The sequence below is a fragment of the Hemitrygon akajei genome, chromosome 12 (assembly GCF_048418815.1).
Source record: "Hemitrygon akajei chromosome 12, sHemAka1.3, whole genome shotgun sequence".
Classification (NCBI taxonomy): domain Eukaryota; kingdom Metazoa; phylum Chordata; class Chondrichthyes; order Myliobatiformes; family Dasyatidae; genus Hemitrygon; species Hemitrygon akajei.
The window spans coordinates 90332470-90345129 of NC_133135.1; the positions used below are offsets into that span (position 1 = coordinate 90332470).

General features: G+C 40.9%; 1 protein-coding gene across 6 annotated transcripts in view; it reads left to right on the forward strand.

Annotated features, from left to right (window-relative positions):
* Nucleotides 1-12660, forward strand: part of ralgps2 (Ral GEF with PH domain and SH3 binding motif 2) — a 516901-nt gene that overhangs the window by 484663 nt on the left and 19578 nt on the right. For all 6 annotated transcript variants that reach the window (XM_073063652.1, XM_073063657.1, XM_073063658.1 and 3 more), the window contains 2 exons: nucleotides 9920-10025; nucleotides 10273-10364. In XM_073063652.1, coding sequence (XP_072919753.1) covers nucleotides 9920-10025; nucleotides 10273-10364 — 198 coding nt within the window. The remainder of the gene's footprint in view (nucleotides 1-9919; nucleotides 10026-10272; nucleotides 10365-12660) is intronic.

Below are 12660 nucleotides of genomic sequence, written 5' to 3' on the forward strand. Positions count from 1 at the left end.
CTGGTATGAGCTTATCCTTAAATTTGTTATAAAATTCTATCGGATAACCATCAGGACCTGGGGACTTACACTCTGCGTAGCCATAATGGCATTATTAATCTCTTCCTGCCCAAGAGCCTGATCTAAATTCTCCATAACCATATAAGCATTTTGTTGCATAAACATCGAGAAGGCCTTTGCCATGCCAGAAGATATTCCCCTAGAGCTAGACCTATCAAGCAGTGGGTCAATAACACAGTTCAAATCTCCTGAAAAGATGGGTATTCAGGTTTGGTATTAATGACAAAGCCTTATTTGCAAAGTGGAAGCCATCCCAATTAGGGGCAGAAACATTTACTAAAATGACAGGTATCTGAAAGAGAGATCCAGAGACTATAACAAAAGCAACCATTAGGGTCACTGATTACATTAGATGGTGTAAACAGCATACTTTTGATGATTAATATTACCACCAACCTGGACCTACTATTAAATATGGAATGAAAAACCTGACTAATCATGCTTTACGAAGTCTATTATGGTCTTCCATGTTGGCGTGTGGCCTAGTGGATAAGGCATTGGTCTAGTGATCTGAAGGTCACTGGTTTGAGCCTCAGCTATGGCAGCACGTTGTGTCCTTGAGCAAGGCATTTAACAACACATTGCTCTGCGACGACACCGGTGCCAAGCTGCTTGGGTCTTAGTGCCCTTCCCTTGGACAACACTGGTGGCGTGGAGAGGGGAGGGCTTGCAGCTTGGGCAACTGCTGGTCTCCCATACAACCCTGTCCAGCCCTGCGCCCTGGAAACTTTCCAAGGTGCAAATCCATGGTCTCATGAGACTAACGGATGCCTATCACTATCATATGGTCTTTCACTCTTAAATGTGTCTCTTGTAGATATAGTATATCTGCTTTTAATTGTTTCAGATGAGAGAAAACTTTAGCTCTTTTAACAGGACCATTGAGCCCCTTTACTTTCCAAGAAATAAATCTCACAGGGTGGCCTCCATCAGCAGCACTCATGTTAACCATATCAAAAGACACACAGGGCCTACAATCCAAAACAGTGTGAGGGCACAAGTTACACACAATAACGCACAATGAAAAGTAAGTCTGGCCAATCCGTAACGCAAAAGAATAAGCTGCCATGGTAATCACCCAAAACACTCCCCACCCCTTTACACAAACAACAAAAAAAACCAATTAACCCCCTAAACCTAGATCTACTTCCCCAACTGACGATGATGAAGAGAACTGTTAAGTTGTGAATCCAGAGGAAGACGCTGCCTACGAGAGTTGCTCCATTATCTCACTTACAGAGTATGGGACCACTTGATTTAGTGTGTATGGATTCCCTCTCCATAGAGCCTGATTCTAGCAATGCTGCAAATGTCTTGGTCATCACTGATCTCTGCACCAGATATACTCAAACCTTCACCACAAAGGATCAGAGAGCATTCACAATTGCCAAGATGTTATGGGAGAAGTATTTTATTCATTATGGGCTCCCAAGGAGGATACACAGTGATCACTGAAGAGATTGTAAGAGTAGGCTCATACTTGAGTTACTGGGCATGCTTGGAGATGAGGTCAAGGACCATGCCATATCACCCTCAGGGTGATCCTCAACCTTAAAGGTTCAACTGTACATTGCTAGACATGCTTGGAACCCTGGATGCCAACAAAAAGAACAAGTGGAATCAGCATATTGGGCATTTGGTACACTGCTACATCTGTACACAAAATGAAGCTACTGGCTACCCACCATATTATTTGATGTTTGGGTATGACGCGAGATTACCTGTAGATCTTTGCTTTGAAGCCAGCAGCAAAGATTTGCTGCAGAAGGTGTATCTCAAGTATGTTTCTGACATAAAGAAAGAACTGCAAAAGCTTATGAGCTAACAGCAGTTTCTACTATCAAGCAAAACCAAGGAAACAAGAGGAGATATAATCAAAAGATTAGGTCCTCTCAACTGATGCCAAGACCAAGCTTTAGTAAGAAATTTGTGCGACCAGGGAAGCATAAGTTGGCCAACCACTGGGTGTCTATGCTTTATATGGTGGAGAGTCAGATGCCAAATGTATCAGTTTTCCAGATGAAGCCAGAGGATAGGAATGGTACTGTCAAAATTCTCCATCAGAATCGACTTCTACCCCTGGGCCAGGAATTACATGGAACTTACACCGAGTGAGAGAACTCTGCACAGAAGGAGGAGAACAGAAAGGCAACCAGCTGACAACAGTGTGATTTCAGTGGAAAGACCTGAAAAGGCACCAACCACTGAGTACTGTGCAGACTCAGAGGATAAGGAGATGGGAGTATGGTATGCTTTACCTTATGCAAACTCTCCAAGAACTGATGAAGAGATTACTGAAGTCCCCAACCCTGACTCGGAGGTAATGGAGAGGACTACCAGTGGAGAATCTGATAATAGACAGTGAGGAGAAACTGGGCTCCAATATAATTGGGGATGAAGCTGAGTTCAATCAGGTGGCCAGGGACCTGAGTCATCAGAAGGTACGAGTGATAGACCTGTGGGGGGGGGGGGGTGCACCCAAAGTAAAAAGGAACAGTCACAAGAAGTGCCTGAGGCTAAAGAAGCTGACGATGAGATAAGAAGGTCTCAGACAGTCAGGAAACCTCCAGATAGGCTGGCATATGATGTACCAGGGAAACAGTGTGTTGCTCCATCCCAATAGTGAAATATGTTACTGCCATTTACAAGTGGATGGGGGGGGGGGGGCCTGAAATCACAAAATTCTTTTGAATACTGTGTTATTAATAATGGTTTAGTAAGTTCCAAAGTCATGAGGACTTGACTATTTTTGGTGGTGGGGGGGGAAGAATTTAATGCACTGGTTAAGATTTTTACTGTTATGCTGTGAGGTATTTTATTTTAGCAGTTTTCTGTAAAAGCAGTGTGTCCAGCTGGGAGTTTTGGTTTTGACTAAAGATAAGGAGCCATGTTACTCAATTTAGAAATGTTGTGTCAGCAAATCAGGATGCTGGGATGGAGAGAAGATTGTTGAGAGAGCTGGTCAAACAGAGAGTAGTCAGGTTCATGATCTTTTGACGGAAAATGCAGAGGGGAGCAGATCAGGGAAGACACCTGGATGATCAAATCTGAAAGAAAGACCTTAATGCAAGACAAAGGAATCCAAAAAGGGAAGTTCTACGTGTGATTGGTGATGAGAATTCAGCGCCATGAATAAAGTGGTATACCCAACTACGACAGACGTAAGCTCCACATTTATGTGCACATTTAGACTGGATTAATTGTAATGAGCCCTTTTATTTTTTTTCTGTTTGATAAAACTGAAATTAGCAAATATACCTTCTTCATAATTTTAAACTAGTGTACTATTTCTTTTTGACTGATAATTGTCTATGGGCAGTACTTACACAGCATTTGCTCAAATCAAGTAGCTTTTAATTGGAATTCCCAACATTCTTGTTTGGTTGAACCCAAAATCATACCAAACATAGATGTATATTGTTTAGAAAAGTGGTCTGCTCAGAAGACAGCGGAAGAGAGCCAGGAGAAATGCAGCCATGGTTGCCATCACTACCACCACCATTACCATATATACATGTCCCACCTGCAATAGAACCTGTGGGTCCAGGATAGGACTGTATAGTCATCAAAGTCACCGTTAAAGGAGTGGATGTCGTCACCGGATTCCAATGGACAACCGAAGGAGAAGGTCTGCTCACCACTGAGTCACATGGCTGTTAGCTGACAAGCCAAACTGGCGGACAAGCACTGGTGAGGAGGTTATAGTGTTTACTTGGGTTTTGAAGATCGCTTCTTTAAAGAAACAGTTATAGTATTTGATACTTTCCATTCTCTGCAAATGGATAAGATTCTTCAGGGGCTGAGTGCCTTATGTGAAATGAAGTTGACACCTGATGAACTATAGCATATATGTCAAACTCAAGGCCCGCGGGCCAAATCCGGCCCGCGGTGGAATTGCCTTTGGCCCGCGAGATAATATCTAATTACTATTAAAGCTGGCCCCAGTAATCGAAGCGCCTATGGCGTATGATATGGCTAATGCCGAGTTTATTCAGGTACCAGGTTTTCAGGGTTTTTAGTGTTTATTCGGCAGTCTTGCTCGGCAGTCTTCTTCATAGGAAACAGAATTTGTAAAGTTAAACACTTTGTAGTTATAGCAGAGACTGAGACACATGAGAGCAGGCTGAAAAAACGGAGGCAACGAAAGCTGCATTCGCACGCGTCCGACTGATCCGGCCCGCGTGAAGCTGCATTTTGCTCAATACGGCCCGTGACCTAAAATGAGTTTGACACCCCTGAACTATAGCAACTGAGAGTTTAAAATACTTTTTTATAAAAAGAGCTACTTCCGATTTAACCTATTTCCCTTTCTCATGAGAACCTCATGTATGGCTCTCTTTTGGTTTCATACTTCTGGAAGAGTGTTTACTAATTTTCCAAAAGGGGGCTGGAGTATGAGAATAATAATATATATGTATATGAGTAAATAATATATACATTTTTGAGAATGCCACCCTGATGCCTCGGAGGTGGGCTTTCTCACATGATACAGTACTTTGAAAAACTATTCAGCCCCACAACTATTTTCACATTTTACTGTCTCATTTTCTAAATTTAAAATATATTGAAGTAGGAATTTTGAGCTAATTGACAAACCATTATGCATCTTGTCAAATCAAAAGAAAAATTATAAAACCTGTCAACCACTTTATAAAACTTAAAAACCAAAATTGTGAGGCTGTAAAAGATTCAACCCCTTTGTAGTTACTGTACTAACTTTCATCAGGTGCAATAAACTGCATTACGTGACTGTTACAAGAATCACCCCTTGTAATAATGATCAGTGAGCACAGAAAGAATCTATATTTACCAATAAGTACCCTTATTGTCTCAACAGAAGAACATGTGAACTTACACAACCAAACACTTGTGTGCACACCTACTAAGTTTTTCTGATCTCCAATGAACAGTCAAAGAACAGAAAATATAATACCAGGTTAAAAGCAGTTTCTACTGCTGGCCACATTTTCCCTGTCATCCTGTTTCGAATTTCCACATGTCCGTGTGGTACTTCACTTCCATGATAGTTGGTGTCCTACAGTTACCACTACCAGCACACTTGAAACATCTGCTTTTATATTATTCCTTACCAATTCAAACATTACATTCGAATGTCATTGGCTGTAAGTCATATGCCTGACATTTAACACCATTTTATTGGCTCTGCTCCAAGCCAGCATCCATTTATTGCCCTCTTCCCAGCAAGTGAAAATTGTTAATTTATGGTTCTTTGTTCTCAACCAACAACCAGATTCAGACCCTAACAGTCAAAAAAACTATATGTTATATCCAACTAAAGAACATCTCACAAATAACTTCTTATTTGGAAATGATCCCTAGTTCAGCAGATTACCTGAGGCATCATTGTGTCAACTTTAAAACACTAATCAAGCCAAGCAACTAATTCACAAAATGGAGAATGCAACATCTTCATAAAATGGCAGCCTCCATCCCCAAGCACATGGCAAGAGCAAAGATAACTGGTGTCTGCTTCCACTGTTCTTGATTCATTTGATTTCATTAATTCGTAGACTGCAGTTCTTTCTGGCCAACAGTTACCAACTCACCCAAGTTTTTCAACACACCCAAAATGCTGGAGGAACTCAGCAGGTCAGGCAGCATCTATGGAACAAAGTACAGTTGACATTTAGGGCAGAGACCCTTCAGCAGGACTGGAGAAATTAAGCTGAGAAGTAGATTTAAAGTGGGGAAGGGGAGAGGAAAACACAAGGTGATAGGTGAAACCGGGAGGGGGAGGGATGAAGTAAAGAGCTGGGAAGTTGATTGGTGAAAGAGATACAGAGCTGGAGAAGGGGGGAGTCCGACAGGAGAGGACAGAAGACCGTGGAAGAAAGAAAAGGGTGGAGGAGCACCAGAGGGAGGTGATGGGCAGGTGAGAGAGGGAAAAGGGGATGAAGAATGGTGAGAGGACATGGAGTCCATTACTGGGAGTTAGAGAAATTGATGTTCTTGCCAGCAGGTTGGAGGCTACCCAGATGGAATATAAGGTGTTGTTCTTGCAATTTGTGTGTGGCCTCATCACGTCAGTATATGACCCCAACAGACTCACAGGTGAAGAGTCACCTCACCTGGAAGGACTGATTGGGGCCTTGAATGGTAGTGAGGGAGAAGGTGTAGGGGCAGGTGTAGCACTTGTTCTGCTTACAAGTGCCAGGAGGGAGATTAGTAGGGAGGGACGAATGGACAAGGGAGTTTTGTAGGGAGTGATCCCTGAGAAAGTTGAATGTGTGGGGGGAGGGAAACTTGAGCTTGATGGTGGGATCCCATTGGAGTTGGGGGAAGTTCTGGAGAATTATGTGCTGGACGCAGAAGCTGGTTGGGTGGCAAGTGAGGACAAAAGGAACCCTATCCCTGGTAAGGTGATGGGGTAAGAGCAGACATGCATGAAATGGAAGAGATGCGTGCAGCTGAACAAGACACTTCACCTGTGAGTCTGTTGGCGTCATATACTGGGTCCGGAGTTCCTGATGTGGCCTCCTGTATATTGGTGAGACCCGACATAGATTGGGAGACCGCTTCGCCATCTGCCAGAAGAAGTGGGATCTCCCAGTGCCCAACTATTTAATTCCACTTCCCATTCCCATTCCGATATGTCTACTGTCATGATAAGGCCACACTCAGGTTGGTGGAACAACACCTTACATTCCATCTGGGTAGCCTCCAATCTGATGACATGAACGTTGATTTCTCAAACTTCCGGTAATGACCCCCCCCCCCCAATTCACCATTCCCCATCCCCTTTTCCCTCTCTCATCTTGTCCTTACCTACCCATCACCTCCCTCTGGTGCTCCTCCCCCCTCTTCTTTCTTCCATGGCCTTCTGTCCTCGCTATCAGGCTCCCCTTCTTCAGCCCTGTATCTCTTTCACCGATTAACTTCCCAGTTCTTTATTTCATCCCTCCCCCTCCTGATTTCACCCATCACCTTGTGTTTCCCTCGCCACTCCCCCATCTTTTAAATCTACTCATCTTTTTTTCACCAGTCCTGCCAAAGGGTCTCAGCCTGAAACATCAACTGTACTTTTTCCCACAGATTATAGGTGTCAAACTCAAGGCCCGCAGGCCATATCCGGCCCGGCATACAATTATATCCGGCCCGCGAGATCATTTTAGATAGATCTATTATTTCAATTATTAATGGCCCAGCGATATGAAGCCTATGATTGTAAGTTAATACCAATCATAAAAATAATACTTGCTCAGCAGTCTTCTTCATAAGGAATTTGTGAAGTGAAACACTTTGTAGTTATAGCAGAGACTGAGACACATGAGAACAGGCTGAAAAAATGGAGGCAATGAAAGCTGCGTTCGCACGCGCCCGACTGATCCGGCCCGCATGAAGCTGCATTTTGCCCAATCCGGTCCGTGACCTAAAATGAGTTTGACACCCCTGCCATAGATGCTGTCTGGCGTGCTGAGTTCCTCCAGCATTTTGTGTGTGTTGCTTGGATTCCAGAGCTGCAAGTTTCTCTTGTTTGTCACCCAATTTATTGATGTAGAAAATTGGATGATCACCTGTTTTCAATTAATTCATAAGAATAAATACCCACTCCCCTCTCTCTGTAAGGTCCAATAGTATGGTAGCTTTTCAACATATGAAACTAAAATGAAGACAAGTCAAGGAAATGATAATAGAGAAGCACAAATCTGGGGAAGGGTACAGGACCATCTCAAAGCACATATCTCGGAGCTCAGTACAATCCATCATGAAAAAAGGAAAAAATATGAAACCACAGCCACAATGTTTAGGTCAGTCTGCCCACCTGAACTTAGTTGCTGGAGAAGAATAGCATTTGTATGAGAGGCTGCTGTGACACCAACAGTCACTCAAAGTGAGGTACAAAAGTCAGTGGCTACAACTGGAGATGAAGTTCATGGTTCCATAATCTCTAAGGCCTAGTACAAAAGGGTATTTAAGAAAGAGTGGCAAGGAAAAAGCCCTGACTAAAACAAAAGCATACCCTTGCCTGTAAAGACTTTGCAAAGCATCACTTAGAAATTACTGTGAAGATGTGGAAGAAGGTCTTGTGGTCGGATGAGATGAAAATGAAACCTTTTGGCCTTATCACTAAACAGTACGTGTGGTGTAAATCTAATTCTGTGCGTCAGCCAGGTAACACCAACCCTACTGTAAAGTATGGTGGAGGCTGCGCCATGCTTTGGAGATGTTTTTCAGAAGCAGGGACTGGAAATATGATCAGGATTGATGGGAAGATGAATGCTGCTAAAGACAGAGAGATACTGGATAAAAACCTGTTTGTCTTTGCTAGAAAGCTTAAATGGGGGAGAAAGTTGATCTTCCAGCAGCACAACAACCCAAAGCACACTGCCAGAGCAACCATAGAGTGGCTTCAAATGAAGAAAATTGATGTCCTTGAGTGGCCTAGTCAAAGTCCTGATATTCTTGAATATATATGAATATCAATTTATATGTGGTCATGGTGGTAATCTATTGTTCTGCAAGTAAAGAATCGTTTCTTCATCTGGGACCTAACAGGTGACTATTCTGAGTTTAAATCTGCTGGTGTAGCCACTCCATGCATTCTCAGCATCTATCTAGCCAGTTCCTCTCAAGATCTTTTACTTTTCATTGATATCAGCTGTCATTCATACAAGCGTCAATGAATAATTGATTGTCTTCAACAATCTCTATTTATGGGTCATTCATGTTGTCCTAGAAATCAGTCCAGAGAACTTACATTGCACTACCAGCCTCTAAATATGGAGATCAAAACTGAATGCATATACCAGGAATGGTGCCACCAAAGTACTGTCCAAAGGTGGCACAAATTCCTTTTTTACTGATTGCATCCTGTTACTTGCCATTTTAAGAAAATTGAATAACTTCACTTTTTTTTCTATTTTATAGTTTATATTCATATTTCCCCTTCCCTCCTTGCTTAATGGTATCTTTTACTAGCTTCTTTGCCACTGCTATCCTTATCTTCCATCCTTATAATGCAATTCATTGCCTATCTTTGTATTGTCAACATTCCTTATATGTCACCTTGTTCATGTCATACACCAGATCTGGTCAATTTGTTTATTACTATTCTGAGTCCAATGGCTGTGTAATGGCTAAATTACCAGACCTGTAAATGGAAGGGCTGAATGAACAATCCAGAGAACCAGCTTCAATTTTCGATGGCTCTGGAATTTAAATTATACACATAATCTAGAATTTAAATTCTGCAAATAATCTCTAATTATTTAAAAGTACAGTCATCATAAAGACAAAAAACTACTAGTTTGTCACAAAAAAATTTACACTTAACTGCTTCATTGGAGGAAATATGATGTCCCTATTCAGTCTGTCTTTTATGTGTTTCCAGATCCACAAGTGTGAATGCTCTTAAATACCCTCTGAAATGTTCACTCAGTTTGAAGACCATTAAGGCTGGGCAATAAATATTGGCCTTGCCAGTACACATAGATCTGGAAGAAAACAAATACATAAAAAATTCTGGGTTCCTCTTATTTAACCAATTAATTTTAATATTTGCATATTTACAGTCTTTTATCATGTATTTGTAAAACTTTCTTCATACTCATCTCTTCAATCAGCCGTCAGTCACTTTCTCCCCTGTGAATCAATATCCATTTCCTTTTTTGAAATACCTTGAGATGTTTTTCTGCAAGTTAATTTTTTTTGTTTCAAGCCGGACTGGTGCTGTAAGAAACATTAATCCAGCCTTCTGTGTACAAAAAATTGCATTTCTTTAATTCAAAAAATTTGCATTGTTTTAATTTTTTCAGTAATAAACTGTTAAACAATACACCTTCCCTGCTTATCCCATCATCCTAGTCTTATTAATGTTTTTAACTTTTCTGTTATTCAGTTCAAATCAAGTTTAAGTAAGAGTGTTTCTGTTGTGGGTTGGATGGTAATGATGGCTGATGATCCAGAGCATCCAGATGTTTTCCAGCTTACAGACTCTGAAAAGGGTGAGTAATGGGTGGAAAAAGATCTATTTTCATCTCACTTCATATCTGTTTCAATGTCCCTACATAACGGAGTACTGGCAAATGAAATGTTTTTATGTATTTATAATTACTCAAGTTCTTTCCAATTCTTAATGGGATAATCAGTTTTCCCGCTGCAAAAGAAAACCTGTTGAAGTTGAATTCAGTACTGTGTCAGAATAAAATAACATTGCTCTATCATTTTCCCCCCTCTCATCTTCATTTTCAGGGAATTCTTACAAATTCCAAGCTGGTAATAGAGAGAATGCAATGCTATGGTTTAAGCATTTGAGTTCTGCCTGCCAAAGCAACAGACAACAGGTACAATCACTCTCATGATTGATAGTGTGTAGATTCACGAATATTAAGACAAGATCGTAACAGATTCCAGCAAGTGCAGAATAGATCATTTTGGGTTTACTTTTTCATAATTAAGAAAATATCTTATTTTCATATTTTAAAAGAAGTTACTTTATTTTTCCATTCTATGATAACATCCAGTAATTCTCTTTGTCTAACAGTAAATAACAGTCACTGGAAGAATGCAACTTCGGAATGATTTTTAAAAAGTACAGCTTGTAAACTTCAGGGGAGGAGGGCTCAAACAATATAAACAAAGCAAAAAGAAGTCTTACTTGGGCATCAGGTTACTTAATCACTCAGTCAAAATTTTTCACATGACTTGCTTTAAGGGCACATTCTTCAGGCCAGCTGTATCCAGGGTTACAAGTGAGCTATAGTCATCTCGGTATAAAACACTATTTCTACTTTTACTTGGTATTTTGTGATTCATTTAAATATGTTTTTGGATAATCAAATTTCCACTCTTACAAGCTGTTAAGTTTGTTCAGCATATACTTGTGAGAAAAGACAACCCACAATTAAGCTTAAATTATAAAGAACAGAAACTTTTATCAGGTGATCTGTTTAGGCATTCTGCTGATCCTCATCCTTACACTGAACTTTATTGAAACAATAGGAGGATGAGGATAGAGAAGTGATTGGGTAGGAGAGTTAAAGTGACAGGAGATTGAGAGTTCAGGGTAATGCTAGTGGATTGAAAGCTGATGCTGCTGCAAAATGATTAATGGTTGTCCTCAAAGTACAGAAAAGCAAACTCAAAGTTGAGTTTATTGTCATATGCACAAGTACATGTATGCGCAGGTGCAACAAGAAACTTGCTTGCAGCAGATTGCTAGCCATGAGTTATTATGTTAAATGATACAAGTTCATTGTTGTTTATCTGGAAAACATGTTGGAGCTGTGTAAAGTGAGAAGATTGGAACTCAAGAGTTTCCAAAAGATCTTCTTGTAGGTAGAATACTGTCCAATGTAGGTTCAGGAATGTCCACAAATATTGTAGCTGGCAGGCTGTAATGATCCTGCTCATGATCTCTTGTGCTATGTAATATTTTAAAAATCAGCTCTGTAATTTAAATGTTTCTGTTCTGTTTTGGGTCATTCATAATTAAAGAATACTGAAAATGTTATAAGAATTGGAATCTCCACAGTGCCTTGGACTATATCTGTTGAGCTTTCATAGCTTGTTTTTCAAATGCTTTTTCCATCAATATTGAAATTTTACATCTGTGTTTGATAGGCTAGACTAAAACAAACACTTCAAATTTCTGAATTCAGTGGAAATTGAAATAGTAGAGACCAGTAGATTTAATGACCTTGAATTACGTAAATAAGTAATGCAAATAGAAAGCAAAAACAAGAAAAGTAGTGAGGTAGTTTACATGCAGAAATCTGATGGCAGTAGAGAAGAATCTGTTCCTAAAATGTTGAGTGTACGAGTCTTCCGGTTCCTATACCTCCTCCTGGATGAAGGCAATGAGAAGAGGGCATGGCCTCGGTGATGGGAGTTCTTAATGACAGATGCCATCTTTTTAAGTTACCGCCTTTTGAAGATGTCCTCGATGCTGGGGAGGCGAGTGCCCATGATGGCAGTGAGTTTGCAACATTCTGCAGCTTTTTCCAGTCCTGTGCAGTAGCTTCTCACCCCCAACCTACCCCCCCCTTACCAGACTGTGATGCAACCAATTAGAATGCTCTCCACGGTACATCTCTAGAAATGTGCGAGAGTTTTTGGTGACTTCTAATGAAATATAGTGCTGTTGTGCTTCTTTGTAATTGCATCAATATGTTGGGCCCAGCATAGATCTTCAGATATGTTAACACCCAGGAAATTGAAACTGTTCACCCTTTCCACTGTTGATTCTTGTTAAGGACTGATGCGCGTTTCCTCGACTTCCCCTTCAAGAAGTCCACAATCATTACTTTGGTCTTACTGACACTCAACCAGCTGATCAATCACACTCCTGTACACCTAGTCACCATATGAAATTCTACCAATAATAGTTGTGTCATAGACAAGTTTATAGATTGTGTTTGTGCAGTGCCTAACCACACAGTCCTGGGTATAGAGGGAGTAGAGCAGTGGGCCAAGCACACATCCTTGAGGTGCACCAGTGTTAATTGTCAGTAAACAGGAGATGGTATTTCTGATCTGCACTGACTGTGTTCTTCCGATGTGGAAGTCAAGAATCCAGTGCAGAGGGAGGTACGAGGCCCAGGTTTTGAAGCTTGTTGATTAGTACTGAGGGTATGATGG